Here is a 21812-nt window from a genome sequence, read left to right on the forward strand (position 1 = left end):
TGTTCTATGATCCCATCAGGGTTTTATATTTGGAACTGTCTTCTACAGTGAAGTTTAGGCTGCATTCTAAAAAAAGACTTTTTTCATGCTATAGATGGAATAGTGGTTACAAAACAACCGATTATTTACTTAATGCAGATCATTATTGAAATTACATATAAAATAACTGTCTCCAATATAAACTAAGGAATGATCAGGAAATGAATTGTCAAATGAATTAAAAGCACAGTGGAAACCAGACATTCAACCACCTCCACATGGATGCAGTCTTTAAGATGATAGGATTCAGGATAATCACACTTCTTAAAGTGACGGATTTATTTAGAGGAAGGATTTGCTAATGAGGTGTTTGTTTCCTGTGCTTATATCCATATATTACAGTGTATTAGTAGTGCATTTAACTTGTGGATGTGTTAACACACCGTTTTACCCCCATTTTATTCAATTATTCCTGCAGCGTTTTTCATCAGATTCTCAATTCTTTCAGGTGGAAACAGGTTTAAATGCTACCTGTCAGATATTCTTGTCTGTTCTTGATACGTCTCTGATTTGTCATGGAAACCTATTTACATTTCACGTTAATTTCAGTGAACTCTGAACTTTCTTTCACCCTAGTTTTCATATCTGTGCTACGTACCGCAGTTATGCTCATAACATCTTTGCAGTGTACTCGCTGTACTGTTTGGTAACATCAAGCAACTGCATCACATCTGCTAATTTTACATCTGTAGCTCTGTGTGCGCCCTGCTGCCTGAACTACTCTGATATTTTGAGAGGATCTAATTAATGGCTGTAATATTGTAAGAACAGGCGTGCTGTGGCCGTTGTGCGTCTTGTGAGCATAAATGAAGTTGTTTACGTCATCTCGTGCACAGCCACAGCCAAGAATCTGTCATAACTCCTGTTGTCTGAACTCCCCGTCAAAAAAAGAGCAACGGTAGATTTCCCCCCTGCTCCAGATCTTCATGGGGTTTAAATCTTGTGCGTGCCTGCATGCTGTCTGTGTCATCAATCTGTCTGCCGTATGCCAGCGTGCATGACGCATACCTTTGTTTGTCCGATTGTGACATGCATTTGTGATTGCGATCGAATGACTGATAGTGACGCACAAATCCTACATCGATGCGTGAGTTTAAGGGCTGTGTTCCTTTGTAATGCAAACAGCTCCGGAGGCCAAACTAGGTCAGATTTATGAGGAAACGTATTTTCTGTCAGCAGCTTCAGGGTACGTCTCACCTAGTGAGAATGATGGATGATAAACAGTTGATGTTTTCAAGGTAGAAGTAATTTTGGGAATTTTGCTCACTTTTAATGTAGTTTCTGGTTTTTCCTCTCAGCGTTCATTAAGTATTTCTTTGCTTATACTTTTTTGAAAAAATACAAAAAGTCTTGTGTTTATAAATGCAGTTTTTTAATAACTGCTGCTGCATGCAGTTTATTCTCTCTCTTCTGTGCTACAGGTGTCCTGCTCGGTCCTTAGCCTTATGTCTGGCCTCATATGCACCCTGTGTCCTGTGGTATATAGCTCTTTAGCTCTTCAGTCTATTTATAAATAGCTGCTCCAGCTTACCTGTCACTATTAATACCTACAGATTAACCACCTGCGATTCAAAGGCACCTGTGATACAGCTACCTGACACGTTTTCAGGAAAAGCTCCTCAAAGACGACTCTTAAGTTTTAGCTGGTGGCTGTAGCTGCAGAGAGAGCAATGCTGCTACATGCAGAGAGGAGGATATTTATCCACCTGCGAACCTCTAATCCTGTTGTTACTATTATTATTTCCAATGTTTTTTTTTGTTTGTTGTTTTTGTAATGGGAGAGAAAAGAAAAAAAAAACTTCTGCACCTCCACAGGAAACTGATTCCTTGTTTGGCTGAGAGGCTCACTTGGAAGCTGGTGCTATTAAAACTTTACATTAAGCACATTGCTGGCTTCCAGTGTCAGCTCTCTGCTGAGCACTGGGACTTTTAGCTGCTTTAGAGCAGCATGACGCTCACATCACCTCATATGATCCAGCTGTCAGCTGTCTGCACCCTGAGCTGTTAGGATGCTGTGTGAAGTACATGTTGCACATTTAAAACCCTAAAATTCTGACAGCTGACCTGCATAATAAAAGTTGAAACACAGTTTGCAATTGGTTTTCATTCAGTAATTTCTACAGCATTCCCTATGAGCTATTAGATGAGACCTAACATACCTCTATTTCTTCTCATTCAGACATCAAGAATGACACTTTCCTATTTTGGGTTGGTATTTTTAAAGTAATAATTTAAATAGTGCATTGTTGTTATCATAATAGTGATAAAATAAAAGAAAAAAATACTGAATTATAATGTTATTGTTGTAAAAGGCTGATGTCATTGGTCTGTTGCAATTATTTTACATGGATTGCAATGTAGAACCTCCAAGAGAGAATACACAGTTAAATTAAAAATAGAAATCAACTGAACTGACATAACATGACCACAATATACATTGTACATATTTAATAGTTTTTCCAGTGGCGATAAGTCCTGTTTAATCACAGAAGTCTTCTTTATTGGGCTCTATTGTGCCAATAACTAAGTCAGTCACATCCTAATATTTATTTATTTTGGTTCCATCAGGCGAGAACCTCTTCATACAATTAGAGCTTGTCTCCCCCTAGTGGCTCACTTGAGCACAACAGTACACTTGTGAGATCTGGATCCAGGGATTTGATGATGAATTCATGATATGGAGAGATTTGGTTTTCATATTGAAGAATTATTAATCATAAGATGAGTCACCGCTGCAGATTGTGATTTAAAAAGAGCAAAGTTAGGCACCCAGTTTACCCAGATGGTCAAACTTTCACAGCATGAAGCCATTAGATGAGAGTTTCCCTTCAGCTGAGCTCACTTCAAACTTGGATACAACGAGCTCCTGGAGTCAGTTGAAAAATTTATTTCATGAATTTAAATGTGCCTAGAGGTTTTCACAAGGGCTTTGTGCATGGATTCCTTCTCTGAGAAGAATTCCACGTCTTGCTTTTGGAGACATTTAAAAGTTGAATGTTTGAAACGCGTCGTGAATTTCGAGCAGATGCTTACAATGAGATGCCTTTGCTCTGAACCCCAGTGGTAAGAGTTGAAAAGTGTTCGGGGCAGGTTTGTGCTTGTACCTGATATCCTGGAGATCTGGCTCACAGCGCAGAACAATGTGCATCGTCAAGATAGTCTTGCTGATTGAGCATTCTGGCAAAACTGGTTACCAGTCTGTGCGTATGTCTGTGTGCTGTGCATGCCGTTGTTTTTCTTTCTCTCTCTTTTTTTTGTATTTCTTAGAATTAAGGTGGTGCAAAATGAGGTCACGGGTTCAAATCCTGGCCACAATGAAATGTTACAGAAACTGAAATAGACGGGGGAAAGTCCCTCAATATCCAGGGACTTTACCTCTTGTTCCTGTGCCTCAACTATCTGCAACCAAAGCAGCAGCTTATATGACTTTCATTCTTGATTTGTATTTTATTGCATTTTAAATTCGATATTCTGTCCACCTTTTTTCAGTTCTACTTGAAGCCTCTTTATCATTTATTTCATAGGAACACGGTCTACGCTTCTCAGAGGAGGGATTCCAGCTTGTTTCTGCCTTCACTCACGAATGTGTTCTGCTTTTGTCTTTCAGAGGATGACGTTGACTTAGAGGCCCTGGTGAATGATATGAACTCGTCGCTGGAGAGCCTGTACTCCTCCTGCAGTGGTCAGCAGACAGAGTCGACCCCGCTGCTGCACAACGGACAGACCTCTTCCTCGCACCACCATCACCATCATCACCACCACTCACAGCACAACCAGCCTCGCCAGGGTCAGCACTCAAATGTGTTAAGCCACGTCTCCCCGGAGCCGCCGTCCTCTTCTTCCTCGTCCGCCGATTCACCCCAAACTAGCCTCCGACGGTCGCAGCCCATGCACATCCTTGCCGTCAGGTGGGTTTTCAACTTTGCCTTGTTTTATCCTCTCAGTGGCGAGCATTTAGTGTTTGTCTTATGTGACTGGAAACCAAGTTCTAGGGTCATTTTATTTATTTTTTAATATATTTTAAATTTGTTTTTTCTTATATTTCAAATTAAAAATTTAACTGATGATGAAAATTATCATTCAACGACAACCCATTTGACTAAACTGTTCCTCAGTAAAATGTGTACATTCATGATTCATTTCATGCCAAAAAAAATGCAAATCACTATTGACAAACAATGCCAGTAGAGAAAACAATCCAAATCATACTGCAATTGCATCTGTGTATGCACACAGAAACAACAAAAATATGGCACTAAACTTTCAGCTTGAACACTTTTCACCCTTAACCGTCCACACTCATTGCAACACACTCATGCACAGCGGAAACCCTTTTTTTCTCCCCACAATTGAAAAGAAACCTTTCACTGTACAGCATAATCCCTCCACACCCTCCAGATAATTAGGCATAACGTTTCCTCCCTGCTCCCATTCTGTAGCCCTTGGATGACCCTCTCCTCCTGCTTTGCCTCCGACTGCACCAGAAGGGGGAGAGAAGTAAAAATTCTCATTTATTTGAGAGCCAAGTGCATATTTCACTCTCAATCTAAAGCCCATGTCATCCTTAAGGCTGCATTCAAAATGCTCTCTCACACATACACACTGAGACAACATGTATAGCTGCAACACTTTCAAAGCAGAGCTGGTGTCAGCTCCCATTATTCGCCCTTGGACTATATGACAGAAACGGAGGAGGGATGATAAGGTAGGGGAGTATTCTCTCTTATTAGCTCTCAAACACACACAGACACAGGCCCTGAAGTTCATATTATTCAGGACTGACCTCTGGATAACCCTGTTCTCAAGCTCAGATGGGACGACATCAAAAGGCCCGTTCCCTTTTGAACTCACTTCTACACAGAGATGGAGTCTGACAGAGAAAGAGAAAGAGAGAAAGAGTCTTATACATGGATTTTTTTTTTTTTTTTTGGAGCTAGCTCTTGAGCTAGAGTTTCAAAAACAGACCTGCGTATTTTTTAAAAATGATTGAATCCTGAAGGGTTTATGATCAGCTGTCAGATTATCATTTGAAGCTCACACTGTATGTGTTTAATTAAAAAAAAACTGCTTTAAAGTGATGTCTTGCTTCAATATTGATGCGCAATAAATATTGCAAGAAATTAGCTAGCAGGCTGCGAGGCTCTGTGATTTCCACTTGGTGGGAGACTGTTCATTATGGGGAGATCAGACAGAAACAGACATGAGCCTGATGCTGTACAGCAGCGCTTTATTAATTCTTACTGTCTCCGCTGCACATGTCAGCAGCTTTCATTTCAAACTTCTCCCATTTCACTTTTTAAAAGCCGGTTCCAGGTCACGATGTTAGACTTACTGTAAGTTCACGTTTTTACCCGAATGACTAGCAAATACAGCTAGTATCACAAGCAACGTTCAGTGCCATCAAACCGCAGTTATCAAGGAATGCCTTGGTTCTGTTTCCATTGTTCAGGAGGTTGCAGGAGGAGGAGCAGCAGCTGAGGACGTCGTCTCTCCCGGCCATCCCCAACCCGTTCCCCGAGCTCTGCAGTCCAGCCAGCTCACCTGTCCTCAGTCCTGGGTCTCTACCTCCTGGAGAACCCTCTTCAGGCAAATATGTAAGTGAACCCCCCCACATAGACGCACCATTTTCTTGAAACTGTGACCTTTCCGGAAGAAAGAAAAACATTTTTTTCTTTACTCTACATTGTAATTTGGTGTGGTTGCATGGGATAAAAAACATTGTCCTCATATGGTATGGGTGACCATGTAGGAGGATTTTCCCTCTAAAAAACAGGATATGAGACATTTGCAGATTTAGATTTATTTACATGTTGATAACTGAGACATGTGTAATGTAGCGTTGTTTTGAAGGATGCAGACTTTTCGTGTCGTAAATCAGCTGTATTTAGTGTTGGACAGTCAGGAATGTTTCCCATCTGCGCCATGTTTTGCTCATCTGAGGCATGTTGATTGCGTGCATGTGATGGTACTGTGCTGTACTGTACATGTGCGTCTTCAAGAGGGTTTGCGGCTTCATTTGAGAAAAAAGGAATGAGGTGAAGAGTGCATGAGCAGGCAGTGTGTGTGTGTGTGTGTGTGTGTGTGTGTGTGTGTGTGTGTGTGTGGGTGGGTGTGTGTGTGTGTACCTGCACACATGACTGCATTTCTTTGAGCCTGTTTGCATTTGTGTGTTTATGTGCTGACAGAGATTTAGAGACGGGTCTGTCTGTTCCTGGAAGTCGTACTCCCTTCATCATCAGTGTTAATGGTCTTCATATGGAACCAGCCAATACTACCAGTTTACAGTAATATGAGGGCGGACTATTTCTCATAAATACCCCGCCTGGCTAGAATCCTGCCTGTTCTGGTTATGGCTCTTATGGTACGAGATCATTGGCTACAGTTTCAGTTACAGGTTAAGTCGATTCGAGCCAAAACACAAGTCTGAGTTTAATACGAGCTGCTCTGCTTCCTCAAACTCATAAATCACCTGTTGAATTGATAAACCTGTGGCATCCAGTAAACGCTGAAAAAGTTTGGCTTTTGAATTACCAGCTGTGACATAAATAAAGCTCTAAATGGTTAATGTTGGAATATGTTTTGAAAGCTTGAGTTTCTTTCTGTTCTCCATGAGTGGGAAAGTTGTTTCTCTCTCTGTGGGAAGGTTGGAGGCTCATATTACTAGCTGTGGCTTAAATTCAGCACTGGATGGTACATGTTAGCTCATATGGTAAATAGGTCAAAGATTCATGTCTTGCTAAGTGGTTGTGAGTTTTTCCATGAATTACTAGCTCTGCCATAACTTTGGCTCTTTAAATAAAGCAGGTTGGCCTGATAAATATTCAGAAACCAATTTATTAGAGTGGGTGACTTGCTCGGGATGGGAATGTTGTTGGTTTTTGGATTCCCAGATGGCTTATTAAGAGTTCAGTGAAGACCGGGAAGTGGAGTGCGGGGGGTTGGAGGAGAGGCCGGGAAACTAGAGATGAATGGCTGTGGTGAATTACTTTTATGATCTTACTGTAATCTCACAATCTGTCAAAGTCTGATTAGGTGATCCATGAAAACTGACACTAGTAACTTTGTCCCACTAACCCTCATATTACAACACTCCTCTTTCTGATTTCTGTTTATACCAAGACCTTTGAAGAGCAGGAAGGCACTGGATGTTTGACCTAACACACCATAAATCGTTTCTAGTTTTTACAGCATAGAAACAAAAGAAAGCTCCTCTGTTGTCTAAAGACATAAGTTAACTGCATTTAATATGAAAATTATCTTCAAAGTCATCTTGTGAGTTGTAAAACTGTAAAACTAGCTGAGTTAAATTAACAGAACTTGAGACAACAGGTTTGGTGACATTATTAAGTTATATCAACTAGTCACATAGACGGTGGTTACAGGCAGACTTGCTTTCCTTTTATTGGGCATTTTCTAAGTTTAAGAGTTACTTCTTCATTTGACATTTAGAACTTACAGCCTCGTCTGTTCAAACCATTTTGACTGCAAGGCTCCTATTGGTTACACAGAGGTGAATGATAAGTCTGTGGATGTAGAGACTGATATCTTTTAACGATGCCTACCAAGTTTCAAGCATATCTGTTTTCTCAAACTAGGGGAAAAAAAAACATCACCATCCAGTTCGTGGAGAGTTTTAATTCTCTAACAGTGCATTCCGGAAAGTGTGCTCATATTCTAGGTTGGTTTCTAATGAACTTAATTTATTGAGTTGAGTGAACTTTAATCTCTTCATTCTTTTAGTGCCTCATTTTAAGTCAAAATGCCTCAAGTTGTAATACCTTGTTTTCAAGTTTTCAAGTTGTCTCAACATAAAAAAATTAGACATTTAACTTTGATTAGCTTGAAATTAGCATAACTCATATTTACATTAAAATACTAGAAAAGATGAGTAGAACTGACTCTATGATGCTTCACAGTGTAGGAAAGTATCCGCACACTTACATTTCACAAAATAAGTTCAAAAATATAGTTCTACATAGTATGTTTCCAGTCATATGAAGAACCAAGAATTGAAGTGGTGCATGAAGAAGGTTAACAACACCTGTTGAAGCGTTGCCATGTGTCTGCTCAGAATGTATTAAACCTCAAACATGCCTGTAAACTGTTGCTAGATATATGAAAAACAAAGTATGTTTTTTTCCTGGTTTTGCTTTGAATGGATCAGCAAACTTTCGTATAGAAGCAATGGAAAAATGAATTCCTCGTGTGTGTTTACAGTGCACACACTGTGTACACACTCGTGTAAACTTGTGTGAGTGTACTGTGCATCCATCCATGCTTATGGGCGTTTTTTTTTCTTCCTATTTTGTAGATGCTTGTGTGTTTGCGCTTGTGTCTGCCTGTTTTGTCTTTGTGAGTTCTGTAAACTATTTACGGCATTGGCAGTGTCTATCCATTGTTGATGGCAATGGAAAATATGTCTCATTGTAGCTGTTCTTCAGTGGAAATTCAATTCAGCACCTTTCCACAGAAAAACTCTCCCATGGAGCCATCACATCGCACATGTGCCTCTGGGCTGCAGCTTTGGAGGCATAAGACAGCAATAACACTGCTTTCTTGCAAACATGTTCTGCTGTTGAGTGGTTCAGATCAATAACAAACGTTGGTGATTTGCTTAGGGTTTGATGCTGAGCAGGAAAATTCTTTCACTCATTGTCTGAAACCTCTCACCTTAATCATTTGAACCATATGTGCCCTGCTTTGTGCCATATTTTCCCTCCGCCTTTATCTCAGTTTCAGTCAGTCTGTCTCTATCGTCCCGTCTGTCTGCCCTGCACATATCCAGCTCAGGCAGCCAGCCTGCTGTTGAGAAGTTTCTCTGTTTAGTTTACTGAATTTTCCAACCTCCAGGCGCTTTCTGACAGAGTCTCATACTTGTGTCCCTCTGCTCCTCCTTACCTCACTGCTTGGCCTCTGTGCAGGAGGCATGAGGATGCAGTGCAGAGCTGTCAGGAATCACTGGGCAAGCTGTTTGACATGGCCATATGATTCCCAATGACCTCACTTTCCTCCACCGTCCCCCTCCCTCCTCCGTCTTCCTCCATTTCTTCACTCTCAACCGTCCTCGCTCCAGCTCGTCTTCTCAGCTGTACACCTTTCAAAGGGGAGGGAATCTAAAACAGATGCTTGTTTTGTTATTTGAAATTACTAGTGTCTTTGCTTGATGCTGTATAGAATTTCAGAGGTTTATGTGCTAAATTTGTCATCTGGTCCTGATTTGTAGGTGTAGAATTGATGAAATACAACAGAATGAGTACATGTATTTGGTTGGACAGCTACAGGATGATAAAGAATATCAAGCTAAGAATGTGTGAATATGTTCACAGGTGGACACGCAATTTTAAAAATATGGACTTTTTTTGCCTGCTCAGGATTCTAAAACTCCATACATCTTCCCATATCCAGCCATGCTTCACTTATAGGAACTTGGCCTGTCTGACCCATGTTGTGCAATGGAAAAAAGAATTTTTATTTTTTCAGTCCAGGTTCTTGACAGTCTGTCCTCGGTAGGGCAGTACAGCGTGATATTATTTGCTTTCTTGGACACTGTGTTCCCATAGCTGCCCCACTCGTTCTAGTGTGGGAACACCAGTTTGATCACTGGGTTGCCAGATTTTGTTGGATTTAGTGTACTCGGACTGGATGTCCTGCAGCTCACTTTGCTCTATAGTATGGCAGGATCCCCACGCCCTGTCTCTGCCCCTCCCGTCTGGGTTTCATTATCGACCTAATGGTCGCTCTATTTCTGTGTGTCTTGGACTGTATATCAGAGTTTATCTTCATGTGTCTCTCTGTCGTAGCGCCACTTTTTGGTCCTCTTCTCCAAACTTTGAGTTTAGTGGGAATTCCTGTTGAGCGAGGCCGGATCACCGTGGGTAGAGTCCTGTAACAATTTAGTTCTCTAGATGAATGCTTATTTGCACGTGATGAAGTAGGCTAAGAGATCTAAAATAGTGCCTGGTGCCAGACAAGCTGGGGAGATTAGGTTGGCACTAATAATGTTAGCAAATGGGCTGTTGGTCCTCAGTGCCAGCATCATTGTCCAGTTGAAAAGCCTGACTAGAAGATAGTTCTACTGCTTTCTATATCGAGTAGATTTAAGCAAACTTGCTAGCATTATTTCTCGCATTAACAAAATAAAGGCTTGTTTTTATTCGTCACTCGGAGGCTGCTATGTACAGTATATAAATATGTTCAGGGTTGTGCAAATACTGCACCTGATCTTGTCACGTGTTTTCCGATAGTTGCAACAGCATGTGAAAGTGAATACAGCTATGTATGTAAATACGGGTTATGCAAATGTTGCACCTATTTATAGTATTAGATTATAAAATGGAGACAGCATGTACAGTATGAGAGCTATGTGCAGCCCATAACCAGGACACAGAATTTAACAATGCGTAGAGCCATTTCTTACGTATCTTTGAACAGGATAAAAATATCGTTGCACGTTTGCAGTGTCAGGCTGTCATTTCAGTTTAGCATGAGGTCACTCGCGTTCCGTTTCCTTAGCATCACTTTCTGTCTGTTTCTTGTCTGGATTGTATTCTTGGCAATTTCTGTGCCACAGTGTCCCCGAAGGGATCATTAGCATTTGCTCTAATGATGGTGCTGCTGATCACTTTTCCATCTCATCTCACTTTTCCTCACCTCTTTCTCTCCCTGTCTGCATGACTTTGCCTCCAGTTGAGTCAGCCAGACTTCAAAGCAGTGACATCTACTTATCAAAAAAAGTATTTTGCTAACCAGCTGCCAGTATCAAGTGTGCTGTTCTGAGATATAATTTAAATGATGAGCTCATGACACCCGAGGCCTCCAAGTTGTAGAAATCATGTGATTTAAATCAATCTAAATTAAAAAAAAAAAAATCACTCTGAAGATTGTGCAAGACTGAAAATAAAGCAAGTCCACTATGTTAGCTTGTTGCACTTTTTCTCATTCTATTGACTTTCTTTACTCAATTTAATAGTCCTTTTTTCCCTTTTAATTTCAATTAAATTCATTCCAGAAAAGCTTACTGAATTGCATGTCATCTTTTTTGACCTGTGATATGCTGCAAAATACAATTGTTTTATGTGCTCACTATTAATTGCAGTCTGGCCAAGTAGTTGAAAGGAATCTGTAAAGTAATTGGCAGCCAATGGTAAAACTTCAAATTTAAACTAGAATTTCTTAATATTTCACTGACCTATTATCTTCTTACAAAGTAACACATCAGATGATACAAGCAGAGGGCAACATTAAAGTCAGGTACACAAGTATGCAAGGATCTGTTAGGGTCTGAATGACATACGTAAATTTCAAGGTCTACATTAGTGCGCATGTTTGGAAGTTGTATATATTTACATAATACACAAATATGACCTACTGTGCGTGTAAGAAACGATGTAAGTGGACTTCTGTAGATTAGAAAAATGTTATAATGGGATGTGTCCATAGGGGTGTTTTTGGATGCAAGCGGTCAAGCTGCCTTGACTGTAAGCTGTTTAACTCGGCAGAGTTATGATACAATATTAATATGAGCTCTCCAACAGGAAACCATTATAGGCTGCACCCTCCTACAACACTGCAAACACTGGCCTAATTGGAAGAACTCTTCATTCATTTTGTTTGAAAACGTTCTTTTACAATTTGCAAAAACGGTTCACCAAAATAGCTTTCTGAAAACATTTCATGCAGGATATTTGCATAAAATAGCCAAGACCTTAGCTTTATGCAAAAGAGGAGCAGCCAACAAGATACATCGTCTTTCGAACGACATCGCAGCGGAACCAGAATGCGTAGCGTTCCAGCTTGTATAGACAATGAATGGAAAGTACTGTAATGATGGATCCTGTGAAAGTGTTGCATAAGAATAATAACTACGCAGCTGTCTGTGTGCACCTTCACAAGGGAGTATAATCAAAGTTTAGAAGTTCAGTTTATGCTTTCTGCATGTCTGCAAGGGAAAGTGTCATTTGACTTTCATCATCTCCTCAAGTCTGAGATTGTTTGCGCAGACATCCGTGTGAAGTCTGCGTGGACTGTGCCGACACGTGTCCCAGAAAAACCAATGGTGCTTAAAACAAATGCTCGTCGTGAGGAGATACTGTACAAGTAGATCCTCGGTCATCCACACCTTTTTAATTCATCATTTACAAACAAACATTTAATAAAGTAGCTGCTGTCAGACTTTGGAGGTGCTTTGATTTGTAGAAATGAAATTTCCATTGACGGAACCCAAATACAGTGGAAAGTTCAGGTCAATCTGTAACCAGCTGCTGTATGAGAAGTGCAGTGTCACATCAAACATCCACAGGAGCTCCGTATAGTGTCTGTATTCGATATTAGGGGTAACGCAACTGTAGTTATGTGGTATGAATAGAACAGTGTGCAGAAGCCTGTCGTCATGTCTGTGCTGACCTGATTAATGTAGTTTAGCTTAACTACAAACAAATGCACAAGCAGATCTAGAAGAATGAAGTACTTCAAAGCCAAGTGGTGTCTGCAAATTGTTGATCTTTATCACCTAAGTCGGAATGGATTATCAATTTAACGAAACAAGCTTGGCACGTTGAATACTTGCCTAACATCTATTCTAGCTGCTGCAAAGAAAGCAGCCGCATTTAACTAGAAACACTTGACATATAAATAACGGGCATCGATCCATTCCTCCTCCCGCTCTCTCGGCGCTGAAACACAGCATTCCCTGGCTGCTGCCTTCCTGAATGTTGGAAATACTCTGTGTCAAAGGGCAGATTTTTCCACTGTAAAAGCAGAATGGAATGCTGTCGATGCCCAAACTGTTGGCCTCAACGTGTGGGAACGTTGGTGGCCGTGTGCAGGAGTGTGTGTATTTAAAAGTCGGGGTGTGTTTGTGATGAGGCTCTGTTTTGTGTATTGTGTGCGTACTTTTCGCGTGCGTTCAGCGTATGTATGTTTGCCTTTACGAGCGGGGATACTGTGCATCTGTGAGGGCGTTCGACAGTATGTTTATGTGCGGCTCTGCTTCTCATTGTAGTGCTGATGTGTTCTGCAAGCCGCAGTGTGCAGAGATCAAAGGTGACACAGCGCCAGAAATCTGCTGGCTCACTCTTCCAGCAGCCCGTCCGCTTTTAAATGGATCTTAAAGTGAAACGTAGAACACACACATACAGGCACTTGTTGTATTGTGTAATCGTCGGATAGTCACGTTTATGTTTGCGGTGGACATGTGTGTGATTTGTACTGTTTATGCCACTTGGATTGTTTATGTCTTTGTGATTATTTGTAACCGATGTGAATATAAATTACGCAGTCGTTCTGGATGTTTTATTGAGCTTGTGCATGCTCGCGTCCATGTGTGTATATTTGATGCATGCCTGCCTGTTGGCCTCATTATTCCTGACATTACATCTAGTCTCAGAGCCCAAGGCACACACACACACACACACACACACACACACACACACACACACACACACACACACACACACACACACACACACACACACACACACACACACACACACACACACACACACACACACACACAGTGCATTGTGAGTGACTGAGTAGATTTGCAGCATTCAGTTGCTGTGAAATACAAATTGTTTGGCTGCTGTTGAACAAATGCAACCTGGAGGAGAGCCAGGCAGGTTGCGGTTAAGTCTGGAACATCTCATGTGTCAGCGCCATATTTATCCCAAGCTGCTAAATGGAAACATGCCTCGACCTGCGAGCTAGACATGCTACTGCCACACTGCCACAGAAACACTCACTCACACACACACACACACACACACACACACACACACACACACACACGGCCTGTTTAATAACACGGTGGGCTGGGATGATTAGTCTGAGTAATGGTTTAGTTTAAATAAATAAGTCTTCAAAATTGGCACTGGGAAAAGCCAACTGGGAACAGAGCAGCATCTCATAGCTTGTGCAATGACCATTGTGATTATGTAAAAAACTGTTTGTGCATTAGAATAATATCTCTGGGATTTGCTTAGAAAACACACCTTGAGCTGGACCAGTCACAAATATCAAAGCCCCCACTGAAATTAAGACCTTCTGAGAGGAGCTTATTGTGTGAGAAGTGTATTTATGACACAAAATACTGGATTAGAATTATCCTGCTGCTCACTAAATAATGAACACACTTCCAGTAAAAACAGATAAGTCAACATCATCGCCGCCACCAAGTTACCTGCAGCTACAAGAAGCTTTGATTCCACTGTAGCATAAAAATGCATGTAAGTACCTGAAAAAATAGAAGTCAGCTGAACTTAAATGAGTTTATTCAATTTAAACATGCAATTGAATTAAGTTTATTCAAATTAGTTAACAAGTTAGATGTCCTTAAATCATTTGATTCCTCTCAAATGACCATTCCTGCAATTTTAAGAACATGAAGTTTCCAATTTCTACAAATGAAGAATTTGCTTTACCCACACAGAAAAGGTGAAACATGATTTTGTCGCTAGGCTTAGTATTCTTTCCTTTTTTTCTGTAATTCTGCTTGAAGAAAACAATACAATTTTAAGAAACATGCATGTGCAATGCTAAAGGAGCAATAAAGCAAATTTTTGCACTTTTGCCAAAATCGTACAATCAGTTTAAATGTACAAAATGTAATTTCAACTTGATGGAATCCACATAAGTAAACTGCCAGGGGGGACAGGCAGGCAACAGTACTTTACTTCAAATACAGTTTTTATGGTGTAGTGCTGCAAGAAAACAGTACAAATGAGTTTATAAAACACAATCATGACATTTTTGAACAGTTTCAAAATAGTGCAATATTTACATGCAACATTTCTGATCTCAACTGTTTTGTCTTTGTGCTTGGAGCACTTTCAACTATATTTTAATGTACTATTATGTTGAAGCTCACAGGGAAACAAGAAAGAGCAAGTAGAGTCCTGAGCAAGCGTAAATAATGGCAGTAATTAAATTGTACAGGCTGTCAAGTAAATGAATGTGGATCCCTTTGATCTCAGTGTTAAACTGTGTCATTACACTTAATATTTAAGTGATGAATTTATAAGGACTTTTCTATTTAGAGAATTCTTTACTGACTTAGAAAACCACAAGCCTTGCATAATAAATAATAATTAGTATTTAATTGTGTCTTCAGTTCCTCCCTGCATTAAACTGAACTAAATAAGTGTGTTTCCATGGGAGCCTGAGTGGACCACCCAGGCGCTCGGGGATGATGCACCTTTAATGGTCCATCCTTCACTCCTTGTCCCAGAAGGCGGCCAGTGTAAGATTAGAAGCTACAAATTTCTCCCAGCTAAAAGGGCGAGATCCCATTACTCCTGCAACTAATGGGAATCCCTGATAGTGTTTGCTCTCTGCCCCCCGCTGCCGTCTCTATATTTGATGGAGTATCGAGTGTGTGTGCAAATACATGACGACACAGTTTCAAGGTATAATTCTGTTGGACGCACGTGACCTTTAAAGCAGCAGATCTTGTTCCAGCGCACAGCCACATGTGTGTGAATACAGGTGTGTTTATGCTCGCGTCTGGGTTTGTTTGGGTCCATATGTTGCACAAAGAGAGCTATGTGTTGCTGCCTGTATGCGTTTCGTTTGGCCGAAGCTGAACAGAGCTGTTGCACTCATGTAGGTCATGGAGACTGCATTTCCCTCTCTCTTTGCCTTCCCCCTGTCCTCGCCCTCTCTCCCTCTCTATGTCTCTGTCTGGGGAAAGTAGGACAGCTCAGATTTCTGAAGCTGCTGCTGCTGTGAGGAGGCAGAAAAGGAGGGAAGAAATAGGAATAAGCAGAAGGGAGAAATTAACTGCTGCTAAAACAGGGATATTTTAATTAAGCAGTGTTGTGAAAGTTTTTGGAGGCAGTAATCTGTTACATGGAGTCGTTTGATTAGATTATTTGGTTATTATATTAAGCATTCGGTGCAGAGGAAACAGTTTCTTATCTACTCGAGCTGTACCAAGTTAATCAGGTTACTACAGAAATGAGCATATCAGCTAATACTGGATGTCAAATCAAGGAGACGGCTCCAGCTATAAAAAGAGAGTCGTCAAGCAATGAGGAAGAGCAAAGAAATCTTCTCATTTGTGATGTCTGGTTGTTATAAAATGTAAGTTTAAACCACAAATATGTTGAGGGGCAAGCTGACATTAGAAATTAAACTGTGGCCCTCAGCCTTCACGGTTGTTGTTTTTTTTTTTTTTTTAGTTTAAAAAGACTTCCAGCAAAGAAATCTAACAATCACCCCACTCAAAGAGCTGGCAGTGGGAATATATGAGCAGAGAGAGAGTGACAGACAGAAGCCACTGTGATCTTGACATCTCCAGAGAAAGCTCTCCATTACTGGGGACAGTTTGTACAGAACTGAGGCACATACTGTACTGTGATTCCTCTGAATGGGAAGTGATTGTTTGTACTGGCCTGTGATGTGTCCTTCTCTGCACTCATGCCACAGAGGAACCTGTACATCTGTTCTCTCCAGACTGCAATGTTCTTTTTTCTTTTATTAGTTGTATTGTACATATTATTCTGTATTTTTAATTGCACAGTTATCAAAACTGGTCACTTCTGTTTTTAATGTGCTTACAACTCAGTTTTTTTGTTGTTTTTTTTTTAATTTCCTTTGCTGTCTGTTTCAACAGTATTATGAAAGTTTTCTCAAATATATCAAATGTAAACATGCCCACTGGTGGTTTAAACTCTCTCTGATGCTGCTGCTGCTGCTTGCCATACAAGTGGACCATTTCCAGTTTGTTGCCAAACTCATGCCCATGATGTCACCCTTTGTTTGCCCAATTATAATCTCCCTGCCCCCTCCTTCTGCCCTCCCGCTGTAATAAGACAATAGGGTCCAAATCAGCGCTGGTCTGAAAGTACATTTCCTACCCAGGGTTTGCTGGCAATCAGCCCCGGTGCACAATTAGGCATTCGCTTCCACTTTTACCCCTGTTGGTAAAATATTTGACTCCATGCAGGGTGGTGCCCAGCAGGTAGTTCCAGTAAATAGGGGAGAGACTGTTCTTGCATTATCATATCCCCATCAAGATGGCCTTTAATAAGTGTGCTGTAGTAGACTGAACATGTGTAAATCAAATCGAAGTAAACACGGAAAAGGTTTGCCTTTGAGCCGACTGAATTCAAATTCAAACAAAACATTGGCAACCTACCTTTTTTTATTTAAACTGACTGCAAAACATCAGATAAGAACTGAAAAATTGATGTGATTGTGAAAGTGTGGTCACCATGCAGCATTCATCGGGGGCAGAAACCCAGGAACTGAAGAGCTAAAACTGAAAGAGCATTGTAATACTTGTGGGTGTGCAGCTTTGTTTTTTTGTTTGGAGAATTTTGTCTAGTGGAGTTTCTAGCTAAGAAGAAGCATTTGCACTTCAACCATAACTTCACAAGAAAAGAGATTTCACTGTGCTTCTACCTCCAGATTCCTAATGTCTGCCTTTTGTTGGAGATACATCTGTTTAATATTATTTATGGCTCGTCCAAAGGTCTGACCTGAATTTGCGCTACGTGACCTGCATTGCTAATTAAATTTGACTCCTCTCAGTTCCAGCATCTTCCAACCTTCAGGTTTGTGAGTCTGAGTGGGTGTTGAGCCTCCATTGTTGACAGACAGAGCGGCCTCTGTGGGCTAACTAACTGCCCAATATACAGTGTATGGTCTGATGCATGGCGGCGATGGCAGCCTGCCACTGTGCATGACGCTGTATTGTTGGTGTGCACTGGGAGTCTTTCCCTCCTATGTTTCTCTTTATACATTTTCCCTAAATATCACCCCTCCATCTCTCCTCCGTCCTCCCGTTTCCCTCTTTCTGTCCCCTGCCCACTAAATCCCTTTCTGCCTTATTTTGCTTCACCGAGCCCAGATAGGCCTCTATATCTTGGGTCTTAATTTGACACGGTAATTGGATGACAGGGGACAGTTCAGTGTCCCTTCCTCATGAGTCAGCAGAGTTTTCTTGGCTAGTGCCTCCCACTCCTGCTGACTACAGGCGCTGAGCGGGGACGGCCAATTGTCCGAGGCTCATTCAGGTTTTTGTGTCTCCATCTCATCATCCGGACGTCAGTTTCCAGGGGCAGCCCAGACCACACACAGCACCACATTACAGTCAGAGGGGCTTTATAGAGGCTACTTGTTAGTGGGAATATGGAGCATGGGTGGGTGGTGTGAGCCAAATCAGCTTATCAATGGCTGCACTTCTTTCCTGGAAACATGTGGGGCTTTTGTAAAACAGAGACAGCAGATATAGCTAAGTGTTGCATTGGGAAGACTGATGACCTACTAAAAGCCAGAATCTTGCAAGTGGCTTGACAAGTCAATGCTTGTGCAAGAAAACTGAAAAAGCCTCAGTAATGGTGCATTGGAACAGTGGAATTGTAGCTTATTTTTTCACTTGATTTTGCTTTTATAATCACTAATGTAATGTTTTATACTTCAAATGACATAGCTTGCATCTTCACACTGCCCATCTCCCCAGTCATAGTCTCTCATTTGAGATTTCCTTAGTTAAATCTAACAAAATGCCATTTACCATTCTGTTGTTGCTTTTTCTCAGTCTCTCTCTAAAAATGTTATACTAATCCCGATAATAATGAATCATATAGGACTATACTGTATGAGTTCTGAAGATATAGGGGAATGTTTGTGTTTTTTGCTACAAATATCATGTGTTTGTTCTACCAGCAAGCTCGGCCAGCCTGATGTTGGGGTTTCAGACGCTACGGTTCGTTGAAAGTCTGTGGTTAAGGTTGGGTTCGGCCATAATTGCTCGTAGCCTGAAGACTTATCTCTCAAAAAAAAATTCCCCCGTGTGAGTTAACAGAAAAGAATTCCCCTCTCGCTTGAATATTCCAGGAAGTGCTGACGCGGGGGCAGGCATCAGGTTTGACTTTGATGTTGAATTTATGTGATGTGACCAGAGCAGTCTAAAAGTCTCTGATACAGCTGTTGTCCAGGTTGCTGCTTTTTTTTTAACGCTTCACAACCTTGCCCACATGTAATGGATCCTAAAATGTGCGGGCTTGTATACCTAATGGCTAATAGTCTTTTAGTAACTCCTGTCTGATGTAATGGCTTGTAATGTGTATGTAATACCAGAGGAACTATTTATAGACCAGCAGCCAATTCTCTGAGAGATTGATGTGTGAACGCATGTCAGCTGCTGGGCGTGCACACACACGCCTGTGTACCTACTTCAGTTTCTCTTTGTCTAATTGTGCTTGTCTAGTTTCTGTCTTTGTGTGTGTGCGTGTGTGTATATGTGTGTGTCTGTGTGTGTGTCTGTGGGAGGACTGTGTGTGTGTGCAGAAACTGTAATGTATTCAGAATTAACAATATAATGCATATTTGTTCAGTAACGTGGGTGTGTGTGTCTTCGGATATCTGTGGGTGCCTGTGTGTCTGATGGAGTGTGTGCGTACATTTGTGTAAATGTGTGTTGCCCGAAGCTTTCAGTCTCTCCCTGGGGGATTACATCACAGGGCAGTTATCAGACCTGAGTCATCAGAGAGGTTGAGAGGCCTCACTCTGCTCCTCCATCTAAATGAGGACTTGTTTAAAAGCATTAAAAGACTTCTTTCTTTCTGTCTCTCTTCCTTGTATTCTTTCTCACCTATTCATACCTCATTTATCTACGGTTTTCCTTTAAGAAGACGTCTTAAAGTAGAGTAGGTCAGTTGAAAGATATCACTCTGCTGTCAGTTCCACAGCTAATGAACTATCAGCTCCTGCCCAAATTAATATATGTTTAGTCATTTGATTTATTTTTTCTGCTTATGACAGAAAACACAACACAACATGATGTTAGTTCAGGTGCATCTCTCCCAGGCAAAGATGTCTCTAAGGTGGTTTTTATAGTTGTATGTTAAGGACATACTTTACTTACTATTCATGCTCCTCCGCAGCGGCAGGTTATTATTTTTTACTGCTTTTTCCTACCAGCTGCCTTCTGTTTATCCTGATTTCTCCATTCACCAGCCAAGCCTCTTTGTAGTAATTTTGTCCTTTACATTGTGCACTATACTCTGCTGTGGTATTAGATTTTGTGGAGGTAAGTGGCTCTAAATGGAGCACCCTTAGGTTCAGAGCATTTGTTCCAACTAAATTATGCTGATACTACGCTGCTAATGATGCACACAAACCCCAATATCTGACATGAGAACATGTAATTAACCTCCATTTGACATTGGCGTGTAAAGATCTAACTCTGTTTACATTAGATTAGGTTGAAAACTACAGCTAAATACTGAACCATATAATTAAACAGTGCTTAGCTTAATGCTCTGTGTCAAATAGGATTGCAGTGTTTGCTGTTGCAGGCAGTGAGGTTGATTCTTCCCATATTTATGTTTATATTAATATATCTTTGTTTTTTTTAATTATTATTATTTCTATAGTTTCTCCAAATTCAGAATCACCGGCTTCTTTCGCTGGGTATTGTGTCACACCTTGAACAAGATTTGCTTGGACTTGACTGTCAACGCTTCAGTCTCAGCTGTGACAAAACAAAGACCTGACACCACCTCTGCATCATGATAATCCTGTTGTAATTATGTCAAACGGAAAACCCACATTGAACCCGTTGAACCTTTCATGCCAAACCGGGTTCGTGCATCGCGTTTTTCTGGTTTCATGTTCTCCCATGAAATGACTGTGACTGTTTGCTAAAAGCAGATAACATCTCCAGTTGTTTTTTTCAGATAACTCTGCGTCAGTTTGTGAAGTGATTGACCAGAAAACCTCCGTTGCACCATGTGCGATGAGTGCAGCCTTGTTGGGGCTTTCCCCCCTCTGGCTGACACACCGTGACGTAGACATGGGAGTGTGTCTGAGTGTTGGAGCAGTGAGGGGGTTGGTAGCAGAGAGACAGCTGTGCAGGCCAGATATGTAGTTAACAGTAGAAAGCATTCATACTACACATTCTGCTGCAGTGTGTCACCAGACAGTGTCTCTCGCTCGCTCTCTCTCTCTCTCTCGCTTCCCTCAGCTTCCCACTCTTTTTCCTTCGCTTCTCACATCCGTCTGTCTCCTGTTTCTGCCTGTCCCACACACACTCCCACATACATGCTTGTGTGCATGTGCAATCATACACTCGCTTCCCTCTCTCTCTCCTCTCTCTCTCTCCTTTCTCAAAGCCCCAGACTTCCCCTGTCGCCTCCCTCCTTCCTCTCATTCCCCCACAAAGTTCCCCGGTGTAGTAAATTAAGTTGTATCTCCTTGACTGCTACCACTTCTACCAGTATTTCCTGCTTCCTTCTGCCGAACCGTGCTGCTCATTCCTGGATTACACCTCACCCACACATGTACAACCACACACACCCTCACTTCCCCTGAAAAACTAAAGGAAAGAAAGAAGTTTCTTCAGGACAACTTAAAGCTGTTCTCGCCTCTCCCAGACGGGGTGTGTCAAAGCTTTTGTCCATCTGATGCTGTATTAAATATCAGAGTTAAAAAGAGGGGTTGGGGCTGTGTGTGCAAAAGTCTCCAGCTTTCTTTTTTTTTTTTTTTTGTTCTTTGGAGAGAAAGAATGTTGGCACGAAGCGAGCCACCAGGGGAGGAGTAGAAGGTTGGAGCGCTCAAGTGCTGCTCCAGGTTTGTTTCATTTCATTTGCTCTGTAATGAGTCTTGTTACTGCTATAAGAGGCAGCGAGATCTGACTGGGGAGTTCAAGGTTAAGCCACAGGAAGGGAGGATGGGGGGGGAGAGGAAAGAGAGGCAAAGAAGCGGAGAAAAAAACAACAACATACAGGGCAACAAACCCCTCACTTGAAAACTTGGAGGCAAAGAGAAGC

General features: G+C 41.3%; 1 protein-coding gene across 5 annotated transcripts in view; it reads left to right on the forward strand.

Annotated features, from left to right (window-relative positions):
- Positions 1-21812, forward strand: part of grb10b (growth factor receptor-bound protein 10b) — a 67178-nt gene that overhangs the window by 26859 nt on the left and 18507 nt on the right. For all 5 annotated transcript variants that reach the window (XM_055013551.1, XM_055013552.1, XM_023277562.3 and 2 more), the window contains 2 exons: positions 3647-3947; positions 5489-5633. In XM_055013551.1, coding sequence (XP_054869526.1) covers positions 3647-3947; positions 5489-5633 — 446 coding nt within the window. The remainder of the gene's footprint in view (positions 1-3646; positions 3948-5488; positions 5634-21812) is intronic.

The sequence above is a fragment of the Amphiprion ocellaris genome, chromosome 9 (genome assembly GCF_022539595.1).
Source record: "Amphiprion ocellaris isolate individual 3 ecotype Okinawa chromosome 9, ASM2253959v1, whole genome shotgun sequence".
NCBI lineage: Eukaryota > Metazoa > Chordata > Actinopteri > Pomacentridae > Amphiprion > Amphiprion ocellaris.